The sequence below is a fragment of the Perca fluviatilis genome, chromosome 6, assembly GCF_010015445.1.
Source record: "Perca fluviatilis chromosome 6, GENO_Pfluv_1.0, whole genome shotgun sequence".
NCBI lineage: Eukaryota > Metazoa > Chordata > Actinopteri > Perciformes > Percidae > Perca > Perca fluviatilis.
This window is the reverse complement of record NC_053117.1, coordinates 32,404,095-32,427,203: the sequence shown is the minus strand read 5'-3', so window position 1 is coordinate 32,427,203 and position 23,109 is coordinate 32,404,095. Positions and strand designations below refer to the sequence as shown.

At 39.9% G+C, this 23,109-nt stretch overlaps 1 protein-coding gene across 4 annotated transcripts; it reads right to left on the bottom strand.

The window, feature by feature from the left end:
* Positions 1-821: 821 nt before the first annotated feature.
* On the bottom strand, positions 822-22,817 carry rufy3 (RUN and FYVE domain containing 3). Of its 4 annotated transcripts, none has more exons than XM_039803565.1 (18): positions 22,249-22,817; positions 17,213-17,386; positions 16,516-16,633; positions 15,752-15,853; positions 14,711-14,834; positions 13,863-13,927; positions 12,947-13,012; positions 12,275-12,344; positions 12,099-12,188; positions 11,150-11,233; positions 10,817-10,984; positions 6,088-6,185; positions 4,892-5,011; positions 4,537-4,660; positions 4,286-4,371; positions 4,153-4,183; positions 3,470-3,547; positions 822-2,778 (listed from the first exon to the last, which is right to left on the bottom strand). In XM_039803565.1, the coding sequence occupies exons 1-18, from the start codon at positions 22,505-22,507 to the stop codon at positions 2,635-2,637; spliced, it is 2,001 nt and encodes a 666-aa protein (XP_039659499.1). In that variant the 5' UTR covers positions 22,508-22,817; the 3' UTR covers positions 822-2,634. The 4 variants fall into 4 exon arrangements, with proteins under 4 accessions (XP_039659499.1, XP_039659500.1, XP_039659502.1 ...); XM_039803566.1 differs by lacking the exon at positions 22,249-22,817 and adding an exon at positions 19,328-20,038; XM_039803568.1 differs by lacking the exons at positions 822-2,778; positions 3,470-3,547; positions 4,153-4,183; ... (1 more) ...; positions 4,537-4,660; positions 4,892-5,011 and adding an exon at positions 5,185-5,903 and having other exon boundaries at positions 22,249-22,814.
* Positions 22,818-23,109: the final 292 nt, after the last annotated feature.

Here is a 23,109-nt window from a genome sequence, read left to right as displayed (position 1 = left end):
ATATCTGTTATAAAAAGATGCTCGGCTTTTTTAACACCACACCTGACCAAACAAGTCCTGCGCTCTAGTTTTATCACATCTTGACTATTGCCCAATGATATGGTCAAGTGCTGCAAAGAAAGATCTAGGTAAACTGCAGCTGGTTCCGAACAGAGCAGCGCGTCTTGCCCTTCAACGTCCACTCAGGTCTAATGTAAACAACACGCATGTCAAACTCTCCTGGTTGAAAGTTGCCGAGAGACTTTCAGCATCACTCCTGGCTTTTGTTAGAAACATGAATGAAGAAAAAATTCCAAATTGTTTGTATAATCAACTTACATTTAGCTCTAACACTCATAAATACTCCACTAGACATGCCACTAGAGGTCTTTTTAAAGTTCCTAGAGCCCGAACACAATCAATGCAACGTACAGTATTGTATCGAGGGATGGTTGCTTGGAACTCACTTCCAGCAGAGATTGCCAAAGCACATAATAAATCAAGTTTTAAATGACAAGTAAAGGATCATCTAAGGGCCCTAAGACTGTAACCATATTTTTGTACTTAGTTTATGTATAGGAATATTGATATGTAAACAAAGATGTTGTAAGATTGAATTTTTAAGGACTGCGCTCTTTATGCTGCACAAAGGTGAAACACCGGTTCAAATAATACAATACAGCGTAGACATACATGTGGATAGCTCAAAATGCATACAGATAACACGCCATTTGGCTTTAGGAAAGTGGCGTGTATGTTTACGCAAAGTCATGATGCCGTATTGGATAATTAATGACACAGAAGGAAACAGGAATAACAAAGGACTGAGTTAGAGTCATTACAACGGTAAAATTAATAAAAGTTTATTGTTGATCTAAGAAGCATTTCCATCTCACGTGTTAGTTAGTTTCAACAAGAACGGCTAAACTGGTTTTACCGAGCTTCTAATTATTCTTCATATAAATCAATGAAACGTAAAAACAGCTGATATGCCCACTTCAAACCAGTCAGGCAGAGAGCCATGCATTCTAAAAGTGCAGAAATATTTTAAGACGTTCAGAAAAAAGTTTGATTATCCATTGAAAAGACTAGAATCTAAATATCTATAAAAGCTGGGTTTTGTGATTTTAACAGCTGCACTGTTTGAGATCAAACAGACTCTGATTTGACAAAATATTCCTTGTCAACAGGAGATGATTTTTTTTAGCCATTTTGTTACTGCCACTTCTAACTTCTATAGAACACAACAGCAACAGTAAAGAATTATTTCATATAGAATATTCAGCTTTGTAAACTTGAGGAATAATCTGACATTTTGGGACATACACTTATTTGCTTTGTTTTTGTTGCTGAGAGCGATACCACTCTATACATCTGTACGATAAATGTGAAGCTGCAGCCAGTTAGCTTAGCTTAGCATAAAGACTATCTGGCTTAGTCGAAAGGTAAAACAATCGACCTAGCAGTACCTCTAAAGCTAATTAACCCAAGAAATAGTACACTTTGTCTGTTTTTGTACAGATTAAACAAGATATAAAATGTTAACGAGCAAATAAGTTCCTCTCGTTTCCAGTCTTTGTGCTAAGCTAAGCTAAGCTAAACAGTTGCGGTCTGTAGCTTGAACACTAAACGGACGTACTTGAGAGTGGTATCAATCGTCTCATCTAACTTTCCGCAAGACAGAATAAGCGCGCTGCCCAAAATGTCGAACAGCAAAATCAACTCTCTTCTACAGTCTCAACACCAAAGCTGGATGATATGTCCATCAAATATTGACATCATGATAAGAGACTAGATGTAGTCTAGCAGTCTAGGATTCTGGTCATCATAACATTGTCATAGAACTTAAATATTTCAATTTTTCTGGTCTTAACATTTTGCATTAGTTGTAACATTTTTTTTTCTTTTTTTAAACTCATTAGACTGAGTTTATTACTAATGTATGATACGTGTATAAAAAGCTTTTGAGAGCACACGGTCTTTCCCAAAATATTGACACGTAATATAGTATAATATAGTATTTGGTCAAAAGTGTTTGGGATATTTGATTTTGTCAGCATCAGCCTGAATCATAAAATTCATGCTTCATCTAAGTAAAATGATACATCACATACTGCTCTGTATAGGATTAACAGCTGTGTTGTAATGGAGCAACAAGTCCAGTTTTTCCTTCTTTCCTTTTCCCCAACTTTTAAAACTAAATTATATAAAATATATATCGTTAGGTGGCCTTTTAATCAATAATCCACTTAGTGGACATTGTGGAAAGTCAGTTTTTTTTTTTTTTTAATGCATGAGATGATTAAGGTTGTCTTTTTCAAATCAGTAATCTCCATCCAGGTTCCATTTTACAGCTTTTTGAGTGCAGGTCTTCAGAAATACCACAGTAGCTCAACACACACTTTCAGCCAGAAAGGAAGAATTATGGCCAAACCAGAATTTGAAAAATGAAAACCTGAATTCAATCAGCTCTTAGTGGCACATGTTTGGACATTGCCAACTTAACCTGATCTGAATCTGACTCCGTCCGACCTTTCATTATGTCTCGAGTCACAAAGTCAAAAAGTGCATTTTTGCAGTGCCAGTTTTACAAATGAATGCCTCTGGTTTCCAGGTGTCCGATCGTCATGTCTTGTAGTAAAATGCAGAGTCGTTTCATGTTGGCGTCGAAGCGTATTGTTGGAGTAACCGAGAGAAGCAGGCGGTACACACAGTCTCTGGGAGAATGGAGGAAGGTAACGGCAGCTCGTTGGACACACAGCTCTCGCAGAAGATGCCGTTGCAGTTCTTACACTGTTTCTAGAGACAGAAAAAAAAAGGATTATAACACAGAAAATTAAAGGTTGCTTAAATCCAAAGACGCCGGCTGAGTCTTTACCTCGCAGTCTAATGACTTTCTCGAGCAAAATGTGTCTCCATTAAGCCTTTCAGTGAAATCATGACCTAAGTTTGCCTACTGTAAGTCACTTCAACCAATTCAGCAACGAACATTTCAATAACTCTTCCAGCACTTTGGTTTCCCCTGAACTGAAAAGGTCCAATACACAATATGACATTTCCTTTCATTTTGACAAAGTGAACATTTTTAACTACGATAAAATTTTGACCCCGACGATGGCACTAGATGAAAGGGGGAGGGGAGGGGATCACCAAAGATGAAATGAAGATTTCATCCTGAAGACGACAAGAATGTCTGCACTAAATTGCATGGCAATCCATCCAACAGTTGTTGAGACGATCCAGTTTGGACCAAATTGGTGGAGTGACTAATGAAAAATGATTTAACAGTCCATCGTGGAGGAGTGCAACGTAACCAAACCTCACTTAGAAAACATAGAATTTATCTAAAAATCCCATTTTAAACATTTCATTTGATCAGTGGTTGTCAGAACTTTAAAAACATGCACAGACTGGGCCGCTAGAAGCTTTTATAAACAAATATTGTACATTTTTTAGACAAGAAGTTTAGAATTATCTTCCATCCTCATACCTTTGTCTTCAGGAGGGAGTCGTCCTGCTCACACATTGTACAGATGGAAGGCTGACTGATCTCCATGGAGGACTCGTCCTGCAGAATATCAATCAATAATATGGCGTTAATTATATTATGGGATTTTTGTAATATCCAATATTTAACACTAGTACTACAATGCTAGTGGACGCTAGCTAGTTTCAGCTGTTACTTCAGTTCTTGTTTTCATCTTTATAATACAAACCTAACTGCATTAAAGGTGCTGTAGGTAGGATTGTGAAGATCCAGGACTTAGCCAAAAAATTTGAACATCGACAACTTCTCATTCCTACCCGCCCTTTCCGCTAAAGCCCAAAACTCCTAAGCCCCTCCCCCCACAAGGGAGAGCTGTGCACGATAGGTGGGAGGAAACCTATCTGCAGCTCGTGCGTGGTGAAGGGTGAGGATGCTATGAAATGCATGTGCCTGAGCAGTGATTGACACGCAATAAGTTTTATAAGTCTTACCTACTGCACCTTTAATGACAATGATAGAAGTGAAAAGATCATGTTTTTTAATGCTTGTATAATAAATACTTGGATTGAAAGTTTTTGTTCTTACATAATTTCCTTTTTATTTCTTTTACTGGAATAAAACCCCAATCATAAACCGATCTATGTTAAGATAATGACACATTTTCTTTAGTGCATCTTAGAGCTCACCTGTTCGTCCTCATGGTGTGACCGTGAGGACCTTTAAAAGGAGGAGGAGGAGGAGGAGGAGATAAATGAATAAATAACATTTCCTCAAATGATTATATTTTTTCTAAAAGCTGTTGTTGTTAAAACTACTTACAAGCTGGAGCTCAGATTTGTTTGGTCCTCCGCTGCTGTGTGTAACTGGTCAGTCTCCCTTTTGACTGATGGGGATTCTGGGGGACGCTGTTGGTCACACACACACACACACACACACACACACACACACACACACACACACACACACACACACACACACACACACACACACACACACACACACACACACGTATGTATCAAGGCTTTAACTTCATCTTTAATTTTGTACAATCATCATGACCACAGGTTTACTTTTGGTACGTTCTGTGGGAGTCTCCTCTCCTTCCGAAGAGTACCGGAGTGCGCGGACGCAGCATCGAGATGATGCTCACTCCTTCGCTCTCGCTCTTTTCTCAGCTCCAGCTCCAGATTAGACCTAAAACAAGACAAACACAATGCAGTGAGCATACGTTTTTTTTTCAAGAAAAAAAAACATGCAGAATTCAAATGATCTGATGTCTTCTCAAGATAAATATCCCAAGGACAAATAATAAATACTGAAAAACTAAAATGTACGCCACATGCAGCAGGAATTATAATTACCATAAACAAACAATACCATCACTTATAAAGAGTACCTTCCCATTACCATTCCCTCAGACATTACCTGTGTTTCCTCAGCTGCTCTACCTCCACCTGCAGACTCTCGATTTTGTCCCCAAACTCCTGTTTGAAGAGCCGGTTGGCCTCCAAAGCCAAATCCCTCTCTCTCTCAGCCTGTTTGCATCTGGTTAGGGGAGGGGGTGTTACATAAACTTATGGTAAAATGAAATTGGACGAAAAGAAACTTAAAACGTTACAAAAACAAACAAAAAAAACACAAACGATGAAGAGCTGACTGGGGACTGAAAACCCAACGAGGACAACAGGGAAACTTTAGCCAAAAAAGATGAAGCAGGCTGTTTGTTTATTGTTTTATTAGCCTAATGATTACTACAGTTTACACCAATGTTATGTTTACATACAGTTCAAAATGTATAAATTAATTTTTGCCCTTTTCTTCTTACTTTCTCTTGCTCCTGTCCTGGCCTTCTACACTTGAACGTGGATCACCAAATGACAACACTGGATATCAGCCCCTAAACATCAGTTCACTCTCTGGTAGTGGTCTTATTCTTTGGAATAACATTACAGCAAGTCCACCACATCCCAAATACCCAGGACGTGTTCGTCAGCACATTAAATCGTAAGTCCCTCAAATCTTAAAACAGTGTTCACAGTGGACTTTCAGACGCCATGCCATCTACTCGTCTTACCTTTGCCAAAAAAGCATTAATGCGGTATTTTTCTAAGGAATGCCTTCCAAATGAAAGTATAAATCTGATGTCTGTCAGAGAACACAAGGATTAAGGGCTGCTAAAAGGATCCATTCAGTCCACACTACTCAAAGCTGATGCTGGAGAGCCACTGCAGGAGGTTGTGGTCAAATGGGTTTTTATTTTCAACAACAAAGGAGCATCGTACAGAAAAGATAACATCCTAGTTTGGTTACTTCTATATTAGGCAGGGTTGTATGTTTGTATTCGGTTATGAAAGCGGGGCGCTACTACTGCTGCAGCTGCAGCAGCTTCCCTGCTGCTGAGTTCAGGTTTCTGGCCTGCTTCACCACATGCTTCTCACTGATTGAAGGATTAAAAACAAGTAAATGGTAATGAAAAACAATGAAAGTGGAAGGGAGAAAAATGACAAAACAGGACAATAAGATGTTTTTTGTAGGCAAGTGATTCAGTGAGGAAAAAAAAAAAAAAAAAACTATCTACTGTAATAATAACTATTGAGAATACCAATCGTGGCTGTCCTCACCTGGTCTCCATCTGTTTCACGGTCCCCGTCATCTGGTTGATTTTCTCCTCCAGGCGAGCGATGGCTTCACTCTTCTGTTTAGAGCCGGCGTCTGCACTCTGAAGAGGATGAGCCGTGTTAGACGACTGGAATCAATGACTGGGTACACGTTGTTTGTCTTGTCTTGGCGCTTCTTTTTTTATTTCAATGATGTGTCTGCAAATGCACTTTTATTGAGTTTGAATTCAGTTTGCTGTGAAGTGGGCGCTGCTGGTTCTGGAAGTTATTACACAAACGTATTATTATACTAGGATATTATATTTCCCTGTAGACAATGTGAGATGACTGACAGAGCACTTTAACGGCTTGAATAAAACTCTTCCGGGAAAATCATCAGTGCAAAAGATTAAAAAAAAAAAGTGTGTTGGGGTATATCTGGTTTTTCAGGGCGAGCTCTAGCTCACCCGGTAAAGTGTGCGCCCCCATGCAGGCTCAGTCCTTGGCAGCGGCCCAGGTTTCAATCCCTTTGCTGTGTGTCAGTCCCTATCTCTCTCTCTCTCTCCCATTTCCTGTCACTCTTCAGCTTCACCATATATATATATATATATATATATATATATATATATATATATATATATATATATATATATATATACACACACACACACACACACACACACACACATATACACACACGATTACGGTGTTTAGGAAACTGAAAACAATCTACAGATTAAATAAATGTCAATTTGGTTTCGGGGTCAATATTGGATGAATTCAGTAACAATGGCGCCTCTGGCTGGCTTTTTCTCCAAAGCAAATGGCAGCCGAGGCTCGTGGGTATTGTAGTAGTCATGGAGTGGCACAGTAAAACAGAAGGTGGAAAATCACTTCCAGAACCAGCGGCCCCTCACACTCAAATGTACAAATGGAACAGCCATTACTGAAAAGTCTCTTTAGATTAGTTAACAGAGTTATTTTTATCCGTTGGAGCTCACCATGCAAGCTACGGGTGGGAAAACAATATCGAAAATCGTGTGTATAATGTTTTTTTTGCGACAATTTTTAAAATGTATTCTTTTATCTTTATCTTTTTTAATATTATTACCAATAATTCACCTTAATATTTTCTTTTTATACGGTAGCAATGATGGCAACTACATCATATCCGTTTCCAGCAAAACAGACCGAAAGCAGAAAATGCAGATAATGTTCTGTACTTCTTTACAAATAAAATTAGTAAACAATTAGTTTTTATAAATATGGTATATTTAATTATCTGTAGTGTATTGTTTTATTGTGTTAAAGAAGGAAAAGAAAACTGCAATACTCAATACTTTTGAAACACAATACAAATTGAATCGGCACCCATGTATTGTTAAAGGGGTGATAGAATGATTATATAGGGTATTTTACACTGTTCCTTAAGGTCTCCTAATGGGGTATGTAACATTGGTTGGGCTGAAAATTGCCCGAATGATATTTTATTAGGCCCTTAACTACCCTGTGAATATGGCTCTATTTGGAACAAGAGCTTTTCTTCCAAATATGGTATGCTGATGAATATTCAGAATGAGCTACGCGCTGATTGGTTTGAGCAAACTACATAGAAACACATGGGAGACTCTCATATTTCAGACACGGCAAAGTTATACATTGTTTATCGGGCTATTTCGTTATTAAATTCACTTCTGATACTTTTTTAAGCAAGAAATCAACTATATAAAGCTCAAATATGGGCCGTTTTACGAAAATTGATGGCTAATTGCAAATTTGGTAAGACTGTGTGTCGGAGTTCAGCCGCCGGTGCTGCCTCTTCGCCCGGCCTGCCTTCCTTCACAGACCCCGGCCTGCTATGAGGTACTTGGAGCTCGGTCACGGCTGCAGCCCACAGCAGGGACTAAAAACACCGCTGCCCTGACAGAGCTCCAGGGCCTTCAACTCCCCTCTTCCTGCTAGCTAAATGGCCCGTTGTGTGAGAGTGAGAGCGCCGTCAGCGAGCTTGTTACACCAGCAATCTGTTACCACATGTTACACACATGTCACGCCACTTATACAAAATCTAATTAAAGGTCTTATAAAGCTAACAACGGTGTCCGATTTCAAGTTAATGAATATTTGTGAAGACAAAGTGTTTCGTTAGCTGCGACTGTCCCTTCAATCCTAGCTGTGTAGCTACAAACCACGGATAGTTAGCTTCCTTTTCGCCTTAATTCGATTATATTTACAGTTTAAATTTCGTCACGCCACTTACACAACATCTAACTATATGTCTTATAAAGCTAACAACGGTGTCCGATTTCAAGTTAATGAATATTTGTGAAGACAAAGTGTTTCGTTAGCTGCGACTGTCCCTTCAATCCTAGCTATGTGCAGCTACAAACCACGGATAGTTAGCTTCCTTTTCGCCTTAATTCGATTATATTTACAGTTTGAATTTCGTCACGCCACTTACACAACATCTAACTATATGTCTTATAAAGCTAACAACGGTGTCCGATTTCAAGTTAATGAATATTTGTGAAGACTAGGTGTTTCGTTAGCTGTGACTGTCCCTTCAATCCTAGCTACAAATCACGGATAGTTAGCTTCCTTTTCGCCTTAATTTGAGTATATTTACAGTTTGAATTTCGTCACGCCACTTATACAACATCTCCCTAAAGGTTTTATAAAGCTAACAACGGTGTCCGATTTCAAGATAATGAATATTTGTGAATTCCAGAGGAATTCTAAGAGGAGGCTAGCTAGCTCTCATTGATAGAGCTACATCCAGCCGCAGGCTCTATCAATGAGACTCGCGGACAAGCGGCGTTTATTTCCCCAATAGTTTGTTTAAATAACTCAACACATTATAATTACACACATTAAAAGATTAACTGGAACATGTGGTAACAGATTGCTGGCGTAACAAGCTCGCTGACCGTGCTCTCACTCACACACACCGGCATTTAGCTAGCAGGAAGAGGGGAGCTGCAAGCCCTGGAGCTCTGTCAGAGCACCAGCGTTTAGTAGTCCATTATCCAAAAACTGGTGACTTTCTTGGCGGGTATGGAGTGCTGTGGGCGCCAGTCGTGAGCGGAGCTCCAAGTACCTCAGAGCAGGCCGGGGGTGTGAAGGAAGGCAGGTCGGTGGCGAAGCAACAACACAGGCAGCACCGGCAGCTGAATTCCGACACACAGTTGGACAAAATTTGCAATTAGCCATCCATTTTTCGTAAAAGTGGCCCATATTTGAGCCTTACATAGTTGATTTCCGCATAAAAAGTTTCAGAAGTGAATTTTGTAATGGAATAGCAGAGATATGCCGCACCTAGATTCTGAAGACTACCTGATCTCAGGTCAGTTGTGTAGCCTATGTAAATGTTGGGCGTGACCGTTCTCTTAATACACCCATGGGCTGACAAAGGTTCCGGTTTTTGGGAGGTTGACGTCAACTTCCAGCTTTGTTGGGATTCGCCCGTTTTCAGCGGCAGTTTCAAAATATGAAATTTTCATAGTAAAGGGGTGTCAGTGGGACTTTGAGCTTCTATGTATGTCCTATTTACCCACCGAACTGTCGTTATTCAACTATGACAGGGTAAAATCGGTTTTGCATTCTATCACCCCTTTAAAGAATTGAATCGGGACAAAAGCATATGGTCCCAGCCCTAATGCAACCTCACTTCATCTTGAGATGCTTAGCTTTTGAGATTTAAGGTATTTAAAACACATCTGTGACTTAGATTAGATCTATTATAAAATACAACAGTTTGTAGCCACTATTGTTAAAACAAATCTAGATTTCTGTAATAAAGTCGTAATATTAGAGAGAGAAAAAAAAAAAAAAAAAAAAATCACAAAAAATCACAAAAATCCACAGATTTCACACTTCAAACAAGAAAAAGTAGATGCTGACTTTTTGGGATGTTATGCACTGTAAAGCAGGAAAACCAGCTGCTCATAAACTGGTCAGAATCCTGCATGATGTATGCACTGATGTGGCACCCCCGCAGCACCACCTGCTGGAAATCGCCGGATCGCTTTTTTTGGTGCGATTCAGTCTGTGGTGTAAATGCACACACGAGGCCCTATCTTGCGCCCGGTGTAGCGTGGTGCAAAGCCCGACGCAAGTGTCTTTGCTAGTTTAAGACCGACGCAGTTGTCAATTTCCCGTCCAGCGCCCGCGTCGTTTAAATAGCAAATGCACCTGCGCCCATCTTTGCGCCCATGGGCATGCTGGTCTTACAGGGAGCTGTGTTCTGGTGAATTCTTGGCGGATTGCTATCTTGGTGCAGCAGGAAGTGATCGCGCCATTGACTAACAAAAACCTGGTCTAAAGTCAATTCACTTTCAAACATTCATTTTTATTTTAACAGCAAATTAGTCAAATGCGCCTAGGCTCGTGCACAGCGTGTGCACACTATGCTTGTTTTTTTACACACACACAAACACACACACACACACAGGGAAGCGCAGCAGCACACAAACATGCAAAAGATTACAAATAAAAATATTACAGTGCAAATCCGCCATCATAATAACAATGTGCCAAGGTACAAACGCGCCTGGCTTTTAAAAGGGAATGGGAGATGACACTCTGATTGGCTTATTGCATGTTAAGAATTAATGAAGACACTAAGTACAACGCTTTTGAACCATGCGCCCGACGCACGGACCCTTTTTTCCACCGTCAAACTAGCAAAAGTGTGTGCTTCACGCCGTGTGCTTAGGTCGTTAAAATAGGGCCCTAAGGATCCCAAATGCAGCCTTACCTGTGACTTGTGGCTAAGCTGTTGGTTGATGACACGGAGGTCTTCCAGCTGCTGTCGGAGCTCCACCAGAGCGTCCTGCTTCTCACAGATGTCTTTCTCCAGCATCTTCATGGACAGCTCCATCTCCTGCTTCATTCCAATCTGCACCTCCAACTCCTTCTCCACATCCTGCACAGAGATCAGCTCCAACTTCAGATACACTCTTCACAACCGAAGGCCAACATTGTTTCCTGGGATTCTACCTTTAGAATTTAAGCGCACACGAATTGTGATAACATCTCCTGAGAATTTCACAACATAAGAGACTAAGAGCATTAAGAGCCTGAAACGCACCAATCGCAGCAAAGTTTCCTCTTTGAGCTGCTTGCGTGTTTCACCCAGTGCTTGTCCGTTTGCTGCTGAGTCGCTTCTTGATGGCTGAAAAACAGTAAAACACACATGACAGGACTAAAAATTATATTTTCGTCACAAATACTGTATATTTTACAAATATTTAACTTGAAAGCCAACCATGACTTGCTTTTGAGCATACGTAAATCATAAAAAAATCAAGGGAAGATTAAAAATCTAGGGCAACTGGACTTACTTAAAGTGCTCATATTATGCTAATTGTCAGGTTAATAATTGTATTAAGAGGTTGTACCAGAATAGGTTTACATGGTTTAATTTTCAAAAAACATCATATTTTTGTTGTACTGCACATTGCTGCAGCTCCTCTTTTCACCCTGTGTGTTGAGCTCTCTGTTTTAGCTACCAAGTGAGGCATCGCACTTCTGTTCTATCTTTGTTGGGAGTTGCACATGCTCAGTAGCTAGGTAAGGACATCTACCTAATCAGAAGCAGAGTATGAGGGCGTGCCATGCTAACAGCTAGGCGAGCATTATAACGTGTGTTACAAAGTGACGCACGTTCGTCTCTTAAGTAAAGGCTGGACTACAATAGAGCTGTTTGGAGCAGTTGGTGAACAGTGTTTTCTGTTGGAGATGGTAAGTCCCTTTGGGGTGGGGTGGCTTTTTCACTTTGTAAACCTATAACATGCACAAAAAAGATATATGACACAATAAAGGAAAGGGAAAAAGCCAAAAGCATAATATGAGCACTTTAAAGTAGCTTGAAAATGTTTCGTCTCTCATCGGCGAGACTTTGTCAGTTCAGAACTGCACAAACGTTTTTGAATGCCCAGTGTCTGGATGACATTTGTGAATTAAAAATTCTGTGTGATTTATCTAAATTTTAAGGAGAAAAACTAAACAATTCAATTCAATTGATAATGTGTGTTCACCTTCCTGGACTCCAGCTGATATGAGCTCTCCTCCTTTACTCTCTCCACATCTTCTTGTAAAGTGATGATACGGTTATTCGCCACTGCGAGCTGTGGGGACAAAAGTCAGGCAAACACTCCTGTAAACGAAAGAAACCAGCAGCTGAGTTGAAGTTTCGGCTGTGAACAACTCTCACCTCTTCTGTTAGCTTTGTGTTGGACTTTTCCAGAGCGTCCACCTTGGCCTGGAGGTTGTTTACTGATGCACTATAAATATAAAAATAAAAAAAAAGATCAAAATATCACAATAGTCAGGAGCTCAACAAGAAGAAGGTTGCTTACCTGACCCCACAACAGAGGAATGGACAGAGATAATCAATAACATATATTTGATGAAAAAACGGTTACAAATGGACAAGTTTGTTAAAATATGGACTGAATGGACCTCATATATACAACAGACACAACAACTGGGAGGGTCATCACACTAATGCATTTTATAAAACACAGGTGTGCCTAACCAATCTATATATATCCTTTATATGATTATTGAAGAAAATACTGCCAGGTCTTTAAACATGTTTTCTTATCTTTTGCCTTTTCCTTTTTATTTTCATATGTTATCTGACAAATCCTTATGTGGTAAATATGCTATAACCTTTACATCCCTTGTTCTTGTCAAATAGTTCTGAAATGTTTGTGAGATATAGAAGGGACATAAAAAAGGGCAATGAGAGGAGACACCTTCAGTTCATGTATTATCTATGTACACTTCTTGAACTGTAATATTCCCATGTCCAATAAATAAAGAAGAAAAAAAAGAAGAAGGTTGCTGAAGAAGGCGAAGAGAGTCGCTCACTCTGACAAACCTTAAATGTCTGTTGAGCTCCTCCACATAGTTCTTCTGATCGAGAATCGCTGTGATCTGACCGTCACTGAAGGAGCAGAGAGAGAGAGGAAGATGAATGACACAACGGAGAAAACAAACAAACATCTAGTTAGCCGTTAGCCATCTTGGTTTGAATTAATACTTAATCATTTCAACTGTTCATCATTGATAAACAATAATAAAAGAATGTCTCATACTTTCTGTCACGTTCCCTAATGAGGAAAAGGTTTTAGTATGCAGCATCAGAATCAGATTTGAAAAGTTATTCTATTTTTTAGCATCTTACTGAGCCAGGTGGAATTTTCCAAACTTAGTGGCATGGAAGGGACAAAATATGGGTGTTAGATTTACTCTGAAAATAAGTCCATGTTTCAAACTAAAGGACGCAGAAGACGGTGCAGTAATCCAACAAGAGTTACCATGGATGAAATCTAAAATAACTTTCTGTATTAAACCATTTTTAAATCACTTATCCTCATGCTAATAAAGCTGCAACGACAGCAACTATTTTGACAGTGGTGGAAGAAATATTCAGCACTGTAGTTAAAGTCATTTCATGTCACTTTTTAATGTTTCTGAAGCTCTGTCAGTTTTCATACAATGGTCTTAAATGGCCTGTAACAGCAAACGAATGAAAAGAACGTTTATTTTTATTTTTATATATATATATATATATATATATATGTCACCTACTAAGATCATAGTCAAAGCCAACATAAGGTCTTAGAAATCTAAACAAAACAAGTGAATCTATGAATGAAAAGGGAGAAAAACAAATACATAGTCCACCCTTCAACAGGCTGTTAACTGTATTGCGGCTGCTGTTAAGTAGTGTGAGAGACCAAAATAAAAAAAATCAGTACCAGTGTGGTTAAAGATGAGAAAGCAGCACTCACCCCTCTGCACTCTTACTACTGTGTCCACCATCTTTGAGGTACATTGAAAAATCAATCACCCCGACCTGCAGGAGTCATTTAGTAAGAAACAGATGATCAATGACAACTGAAACCACACTGCAGCGCTAACGTCAAGAAAAAACTAAAATAAAGAAAGTAAAGAAAAAAGCAATAAAGAAAATAGCCTGGCTACATACATGCTGCATCTGGAAGACCTCGCCTTTGCACTTTGCATTTGAATGCATCACGTCAACTTGTATTATTAATGCAAAAATGTTTTGTTCTGGTTAAGATGCATTCAGGTTATCTAAATATTTTAGCAGTCAGTGCAACCTCTAATTAAAGAGAGGTATGTAAGTGGAGAGGTTTCACTTCTTTGTACTTGGAGTAATAGGCTGCTTGTTTACTAAACTGATGACAAACTGGCAACCTGCCAATCCTCCCAGTTCCTCTGGCTTCATTCCCAAATTGACAACCAATAGATGGTTTGGAAACGGCTGTCTATGGCATTAATACAAGGACAATGATGATGGGGAAAAACGACTGTTTCCTTGTTTTAGATCTGCACTGTAGAGCTGTAAAGCACTGGACTGTAAATGCTCCAAACTGAAAATCCAATGCCCTCCGCATTACTTTAGTTTCTTATTCTAAAAGAGAAAAGCTCAAATTTGAACGGGATTAAACTCCTGCTGATATTTATTTTAAAGAATGTCAGCTTACACAAACATCATGCAATAGTTCCAGCTATTTGAGAGACAAATTTGACCCTTCCTTTCTGCAACCACTAGGAAAAAAAGTGTTACTGCAGCTCTGCGTGGTGGTGGAAGTGAAGGTAAAAGCCGAGTTACCTGAGAGTCCAGGTCCTCTCCCTTCATACACAGGTTGGCATCAATGACATTTAGTCCGACAAGCAGACCGGCGATGACGGCTCCCTCCTCCTCCATCATCAGCGCATTCGGCTCATAGAATTCACTAAAGAGAAGAGACAAGAGTTAGAAATACTGTCGCTGACCAGGGTACTGCTTTTGTTCAAGCATTTTTCATGCCATGTGCACGAAACAGACTGTGATAACAAATCTCCCTCATGGGACAATATCTATCTATCCATCTATCCATCTATCCATCTATCACTTCTTGGGAAAAAAAAGAACAGGGGTCTAATGAAAGACACTATTCAGTTTCATTATGGGAAATGTAGCACCCAGTAGTTTTGGAGCTTGAGCCATACGTCAGGATCTGTGTTACAATGCTTTTTGTTTTTTACTCAGTTTCCCTTTAATTTTCCCGTAAACGGTGCATGGAACATGTCTTAAGGGCTCTAAATATGGTCTTAGCACTGGTTGAGGTGCCATTATTTTGGTCAAGGTGGGGCAAGGTATGTTCGCACTGCTTTCATAAGGTGATTGAAATAAAGAAAAACAATTTTATGGATCACATAAGATCTTATCCTCACTTCTATACCTTTATTCGAGGTGCCGACGGGCCTCAACGCAGCATGAGACAAACTAGGGGCGATGAAATTCATCATTGCATTGATGCACCGCAATGCGGACGTGGACGATTCTGCATCGATGCAGTGACAGACCATAATCGATTATTGCCTACTGATGTTACTTGTGGATTTTCCGGTCGCTGCTTTTGTTGTTTTAGCCTTTTGTCTGTTGTCGGCTGTGTTCAGACTCCGCTACATTCAGGAAGTGTCTATTTTTAAGAGCAGATACAATGAAAAGGGGAGTGAAAACCATGTGTAGCAATATACACTTATAATAATATTGAGGAGGTGATGCATCGCAATGCATCGTGATATCGAATTGATTCGTTGACAGGATAATCGTAATCGACTTGAATCGTGAGAGCGGTGAAGACTCGCACCCCTAACACAATCCCACCTGAGCAGGTCCTTTCTGTTGATGATGGTCTTCATGTAGTCGGAGAGTTTCTTCTGCATCAAGGCCAGTCGCAACCAGGCACGCCCTCTTCCTAGGGGAGTTCTGTAATCAAACGCACAAGAGTTAGATACATAAATACACTAAAAACAGCTCCTTACAATCTTCACTAAACAATGGAAATTTACAAAAGGAGCACCAAATGGCTGGCACAGGTAACTTTAGTCAAAAGGAGTAACTCCCATGCTATTAAATATTTTCATGGCATTGTTTTGTTTGCAAATTTTGAAAAGCGCATTGATAACATCTATAAAATCTTAAAAGGAACACGCCACCGTTTTTTTTAAATAGGGGTTATTCACGCCCAAGTAGCAGTGCTTCGCCCCAATATAGTCCCAAATCAATATCTGCCTAGGAAATCACCTAGTCTTAATCTGCATTGCTCTTTGTACTCGTTGTAAATACGCAGGCCATAAGAAGTAATTAGGTTTTGTTGTTGTTGTTGGCTCACTTTTACTCACGACATGCTATCCGGCAACAAAGGATTCCATTCACTATGCTAAGCTAAACTAGTGGCGGTGCTGCCGGACTAAGACAATGCATGCATTGAGACAAAAATGCGTTTGCCCACCTATCTAAATCTAGGGGAGACGGTGAATAACACCATATTTAAAAAAAAAAATAAAACAAACGGTGGCGTGTTCCTTTAAGTTACGACTAGGTGAAATACGTCTGCCTTCTTTAGAGAATCGAGATAACAGACTCACTTGAGGCCAGGCAGGTCTTTTACACTGGCAGTGATCTCTCCCGCTTCAGGTGTCAACTTCTCCACCAGCTCCAACGCCCCCCAGAATGACTTGTTCTGCCCCAGGAAGGTCTTCTTGGCTGGGGATTGAGAGATAGTGATGTGATTTGATGTATTTGGGTCACTGAGTCATCACACTGGGTATAGTAATGAGCAACGGAAACTAACTGAGAATAACTAATTTAACAGTAACAAGTGTGTTTCTTTGGTTGGATGGAATATGATGGATGGTGTTACTGGCTGGGTAAACAACTGCAAGTATTACTCACAACTACACAGATTGTGGATTTATAGTATTAAAGTATTCCGGGACCGTGAAATGACTTGTATGAACATTGTTGTACAGTTGGCAAAGTAGTCAAGATCTTAAATTTCCATTTTCAAACTTTACAGACTTGTAAAGATTATTTTTGGGGGCTTTTCCCCCCTTTATTTCAGAGTGACAGTGATTAGACAGGAAAGGTGGGAGAGAGATGGGGGACGACACGCAGCAAATGGCCGCAGGTCGGACTCGAACCCGGGCCGCTGCAAAGGCCTCAGCCTACATGGGGCGCACGCCCCTACTGGGTGAGCCAGAGGTCGCCCCCCTGATCGTGCACCTTTGAACCGATGACATTGTGTGCTGTAGTCAAGTGTGCGGACAAGTGTGCTGTACATACTTTTCAACCCATGTTTCAGACAGTGCTCCATCACGACAAAGAACTGCTGGAGAGGTGCATAGTCAGAGTCGAGTGTGCGCCCGAGGTTGAGGGCAGACTCGATCAGGCCCTTGATGCTGAGTTTGGCCATGTTCATCAAGTTAAGCCTTTCGATTGCAATGGGATCCTTGGGATCTAACAGAGAAGAAAAAACACAGGAGACGGTCCTTAGAGTCCTTGTAGTAATGACGCAGACTACAGTCTAAGAGCAAGAATGACTCAGGAGCTTGTCAAGAGCTGTCAGGGGACAAAATCCAATGTTTCCAGGAAGTAAAAGTAATCGTAGTTTTGTTATGGAAATACAAAACAAGATGACATTTTAAAATAAACAATGAGCTTTTGTTGTACAGTTGGAAGAGAAGAAAAGCTGTGTTTCCTCTGTAAGTTTGACTCTTAAAACTGACTTTAGGGCCTAACACAGCAAAACATTTTATACATGTTTAATACAAACCTAAAACAATGAATAGCTTTGAAAGAGAAAAGGGTTCAACTCGTAAAAACCTAATAAAGTCAGCACTTAATTCTTGGTATGAGCTATATGTCTGTGCCTAATCCATTATTTATGCAATAGATCTACTGTAACTAGACACAGAGGCTTTTAGTAGAGGAGTTCCACAGAGTTATCCTCCAGCATTTGTTTACATTATTAATACATTCATATATTTGCTCTGTGGTTTGCATGGACTTTAGTTACAGAACATACAAATCTTCAAATGGTGTGATTCTGCATCATTTTAATAGCTCGGATTTTAATAGAAAAGCTTTTCCTCATTGCAATTTACATATCCATATCCAAGTATATAAATACTGGGATAAAACAGGACAGCTGGCTAGTGAAGAATATTATATTGTGTTCTCTTTAAATTAGCTTTTTGTAGACAGACTGCAACATGACAGCCTAACATTTGATTCAGACTAAAGAGAAAACTCGACTGTCGGCTTCTTACAAGGAAGTATTCAAGAATTCCCCTGATACACAAGGAAATTAGCAACAACCAACATGAGTAAAGTAAGTGTTACATGTTACTTCGATTTAAGTTGAAATACTTGCATCAAGCCTCACAGTTTAAGTTAAACTGGTAAACTCCAATGTGGTAATATTACAATGAAATAACAAAATATATAAATAAATATCAGATCGAATGGAATGACCATTGAAATTCGAGATTATCAGATATGAAGTGAAAGAATTAAACATCAAACATCCCTGATACTAAACACAGTCACCCAACTCACAACATAAGGGACTGGCAGTCAGACATTTTTATTTTCCAGTAGCATGACAGAACAAATGTTTCTGGCATAATCTGTTATTATATTATATATTATCCTCTGTAATGCCATTGCAGTAGAGCTGCAGGTTCGAGTGCTGCAGCATTGAATTTGCCAACTGGCCAGAGAAAAGTCTGAACTGCCTCCTTTTCTCAAAAAAAAAAATAATAATAATAAAACATGGACCTGCCAATCTGCCTGCTCTGTGCTGAGAGAAGGCGTGGCAAAAGATGAGAAAGAGGAAAGCCTTGCTGTACAGCAGATCTTCTGTTTTCCATCCAATTTAAAACCATAAAACTACAGTACATACTGCAGCATGAATCTGTTTAAAACAAGTTAACAGTTCACTGCCAAATTTAAATATCTGGATTCAGTCGCATCCTGTCTTGTTTAGTCTCAGTGAGAGTAAAAAAAAAACAGTTTCTGCGGTGTTATATTTTGCAAGATAAGGAAAAGAGACATCAAATATGATCTATCATTGTTGTCCATATGATTTACTGCTCAATAATAAATTATCTCGACAAAAACAAGAGGCACTTCCTGGTTTTGTTGGCCGGCCCTGGCTTATTTACAAGCAGCGTGCGTCATCCTGCTGTGTAGCTCTCAGACATCTTGCTGTCTCCTCTGAAATCCACCGTGACACAGCTCAAACAGGACACATTATCACAGTTCACTAGATGGAACGTGTTGCGTCTGGGGGACCTTGTGTATCACCACGCCCAAACGAGAGAAACCCCCCCCCCCCCGAAAAAAACACTGTGCCCCACAGAGCTCCTCGCACGATGAGCTAATCTGTCACATTACCTTCATGGGCCGGCTCTGGGTCTGGCGTGAGGGAGATGTCGTTGAGCTCGCGAAGGCAAAGCCACTCGCCATCAACAGACACGCGAAAGTTGCAGAGATAAATAGTCTCCCGGGCGGCCTGGGTGATCTTGTCGGTGGTGGGAGTGGGGGTTTCGCTCTGAGGCGTCAGATCAGACATGATGACTCAGCTGATGCGACGCAAAACCAACACCACCGAGGGAAGAAAAAAGGCAAAGTAGCTTTTGTTCCAAACAAACAGTGAATGCCCCCCACCCCCCCCCAAAAAAAATAACAGGTCAGAGAGGAGAGAAAATCAGAGAGGATGAAAAGAGCATCAAAACAAAGGAGGATAAAAAGGCAAAAGACGTGTGAAGGCCCACAGCAGCTCTCAGCAGGTGTTTGAAAGGGTGCTGCTTTTCCTCCGCTTTATGCTTGCATCCTCCTTCCCTTCCTTGTCACAAGTGAGTGGAATATGCTGCTGTCTTGAGAAAGGCTGCCCTGCCTTCTCCTCCTCCACCTCCCCCTCCTCTCGAACCTCTTGTTATCCCTTTTGTGCAGACTGGGGAGTTAAAATGCAAGAGAGCACCGTGCTGAAAATCACAGCCCTCCTCTGGTCAGCTTTGCACCGGTTCACTCGGATTGGATTGCCTGAGCGCCGCAGTGAATGCACTGGGTGGGTGTCGACCAAGATGGCTGACACTAGTGCTGGGTACAGCAACACATCGTCACGTGAGCAGATGGTGCATGCGTAAAAAAAAAAAAAAAAAGATGTGTGGGGGGGGGATCCCAAGAGTACCAAGCCAATGCTAATGATGCAGCAGAGGACTCATCTGCCTCTCAAGCATCAACAGTGTCCCCCTGACCTGAAACAGAGGCTGTTATTTCACAAGGCAATTATTGAGCTGGCTGCAGTAGGACAGCAGAACACCAACCGCAGTAAGCAACGCGGGTAATAAGGCTAAAGATCCTGGATGTAAATAGTCATTGTGTTATTTTAATTCCCACGTGGGAAAACTAAGTGATGCACCTTTTAGAAAGTCAGAAAAAAAAAAAAAAAAAAGACAAATATATTGGTACAGTTTCTACATTTCTACAAAATCAAAAGCCACACTTGATATTTGATGAGGAGATGATATTTAGGTGATGACGTTCTGTGCTATGAAATGATGAGAAAAATACACATAAGAAATTTGATTAAAAACAAAACAATATATCCACAATATACAACATTTGTAATTGTGGTCAAAATGACCAAGCCAACAAAGCATTCACTGTTTGTTTCTCTTGGCTAAAACAGTCAGATTGAGAAAATGAAATATCTATGAGTGCTGGGCAGCCTTAAGAACCATGAAAAGTTCATGTTTAAGCTCAATCATGTTATGTGTGTCCGGTTTATTGCAAACCACTTATTATATAAAGGTTTGTAAAAGTGCAGTATAAAAGGTCTTATTAGGACTTACATTATCTAAGAGATAATTATAGGATTTTTTTTTTTCGACTAATTGATTAGCTGATTTAAGAAAATAATTACTGTAGGTCAACATGTTCCATCTGTATTGTTCTGTCACAGAAAAATACAAAAGATTTCTTGAAATGTAATACTTATAAAGATAAGGCCCATATAAGAGGTTTATTGGGCAATATGAGAAGACATATTGGTATCTTTTGGCCAACGAGTAACAAGAAATTGCAAGATATGTTTTAGGTCATTTATAAACAGTGTCAACATTGCATCGTTTGTCGATCAGAGAGCCTTAACAAGTTGTACTGTAAAACTGTATTAGTCTTTAAAAAATAAATCTAAGTCAAATTTGTCAAAATTGTTGTTAATAGGTTTAACAAAATGCCTATTTGTCCATATATCATTACCAGATTTTTTTTTTAACTCCCTAATATCGTTGTAGTATTGCCCTCAAAAATTCAGTATCAATCTGGTTAGTTTTTTTCTCAATTACTGTTCTATTACTATTAATATTACTATTCTCAGAGCCAAAGTTGACATATTCAAACTGCATGGATTGCTTTAGCAACAGCCAAAAACTTAAAGTATATTCAGTTTACAATTATATAAAACAGAGAAAAGCAGTAAAACCCACACATTTGAGGAGCCAGCACCAACAAATGGTAAGCATGTTTGCTTGATAAATTACTTTTTTTCGTGACCGTCACAATTATTAATTTACTCATCTTATCAGCACCAAAATTACCTCATGTAAAAAAAATTGCCTAAATGACAAAATTTGACTAAATGACTAATAAAAAACTAAACCTTACTCAACCAAAAACCAAGTGACTAGTTATAGTCGATCAGTTAACTAAGCAGTACAGCCCTCGTTTGACCCAAATCCCAGAACATATTTTAGTTTCATATTGTAATATCATTGACAGTAGTAACGCTGACGGCTCATTATTGACCTCCTTACACATGTGGTTAGCTTACTTCACTTTTACAAACATTTATCACGGACAGCTAGCTAGTATGACCCATCCACCAGCTAGCCTACATGTATACCATAACAACCTGCAGTGGCGTTGCAAGCAATTAACCGATTCTGTCAAAACAGCACATGACACACAGGACGTTCAACACACAGGAATTCTCACAAAACAACTATTTGAAGTTTACCCACATTGTTGACATCAGATATGTTTGCTAATTGACACGCCCCCTAGCTAGATTATTGACTTAAAGCGTTTATCGCCTTCCTAATATTAGCTAGCTAAATGTGTTATTGTGTAAGGAGGTAGGAACTTTGTTTGTTTATGGACAGCCAAAAGTTAGCTAGCTAACGTTAACAACGCTAACTGCAGGTAACGTTACAGTTGGTATTCTTACTAGATTATTAAGGAGGGTGATGTTAGCTAGCTAGCTAGCTGTTTGGGTAAATATCTGTACTTTTAAATAGTTCGTTAGCACTTACTTCTGCGCTTTGAGTCGATTCTTTCAATCCTGAAGTCAAACTGTCGAAGCGGAGTGGGTGACAGCGACCCAGCCTTCCCAAATCTCAAGTTTGAGTTTAAAGCCTCCTTGAAGTAAATCACCGAAGTCGGGGAGAGAGTGTCATCTGGACTATCAGCGTGTCCGTTTTCATCTGAAGAATGTTTTCTCGCAGAACTTTCGGAAACCTCTGGAGATGAATGCAGAGGTAGCTCTCCCGGCGACATGTCCCGCTCCGCCATCCTTCCACTGGGTTAAATTAACTTCATGTGACCAAGCGAGGGGGCTGTCAGTCAGATAGCTAGGTGCGGTTAGCTAACGTTACTGCGGCCATGCACCGCCGTGGTTAGGAAAGCAAAACAATCGATGGGCTGATCAGTTTAACGGCAAAATCTCTCCAGTAATCACTCCGCCTTTCGTCCTGTCCTCCACAGCCTCATCCTGACCCGGAAATAGCTTTGCATTAGCATTTTGGTCAAATCTGTTGCTAATTTCGCGAGAGTTTGCGCGCTGTGTCAGCGGTCCAGCAATCCGTTCACATGACCAGAGATTATGCATATCAGGGAAGATGAGTCACTAGTAGTAGCTCCATGACTGAACCTGGATGCTCCCATGATTCATTGCGATATATGCTGGAGATGTTGGGCCTCTCCTGTTCCTAAGACTCTCTGATTAATTATTTATATATTTCTCTGTTAACAGGACAATTTAAACATTCAGAAAACAATAAATTACATTTTACGGAGATAATTTGTATGACACATACAACTTACTTTTGGGCAACTTGTAGGCTACTCATATTTATGAATGTGTATTTATAATAGCTGATAGCTGATTTATAAGA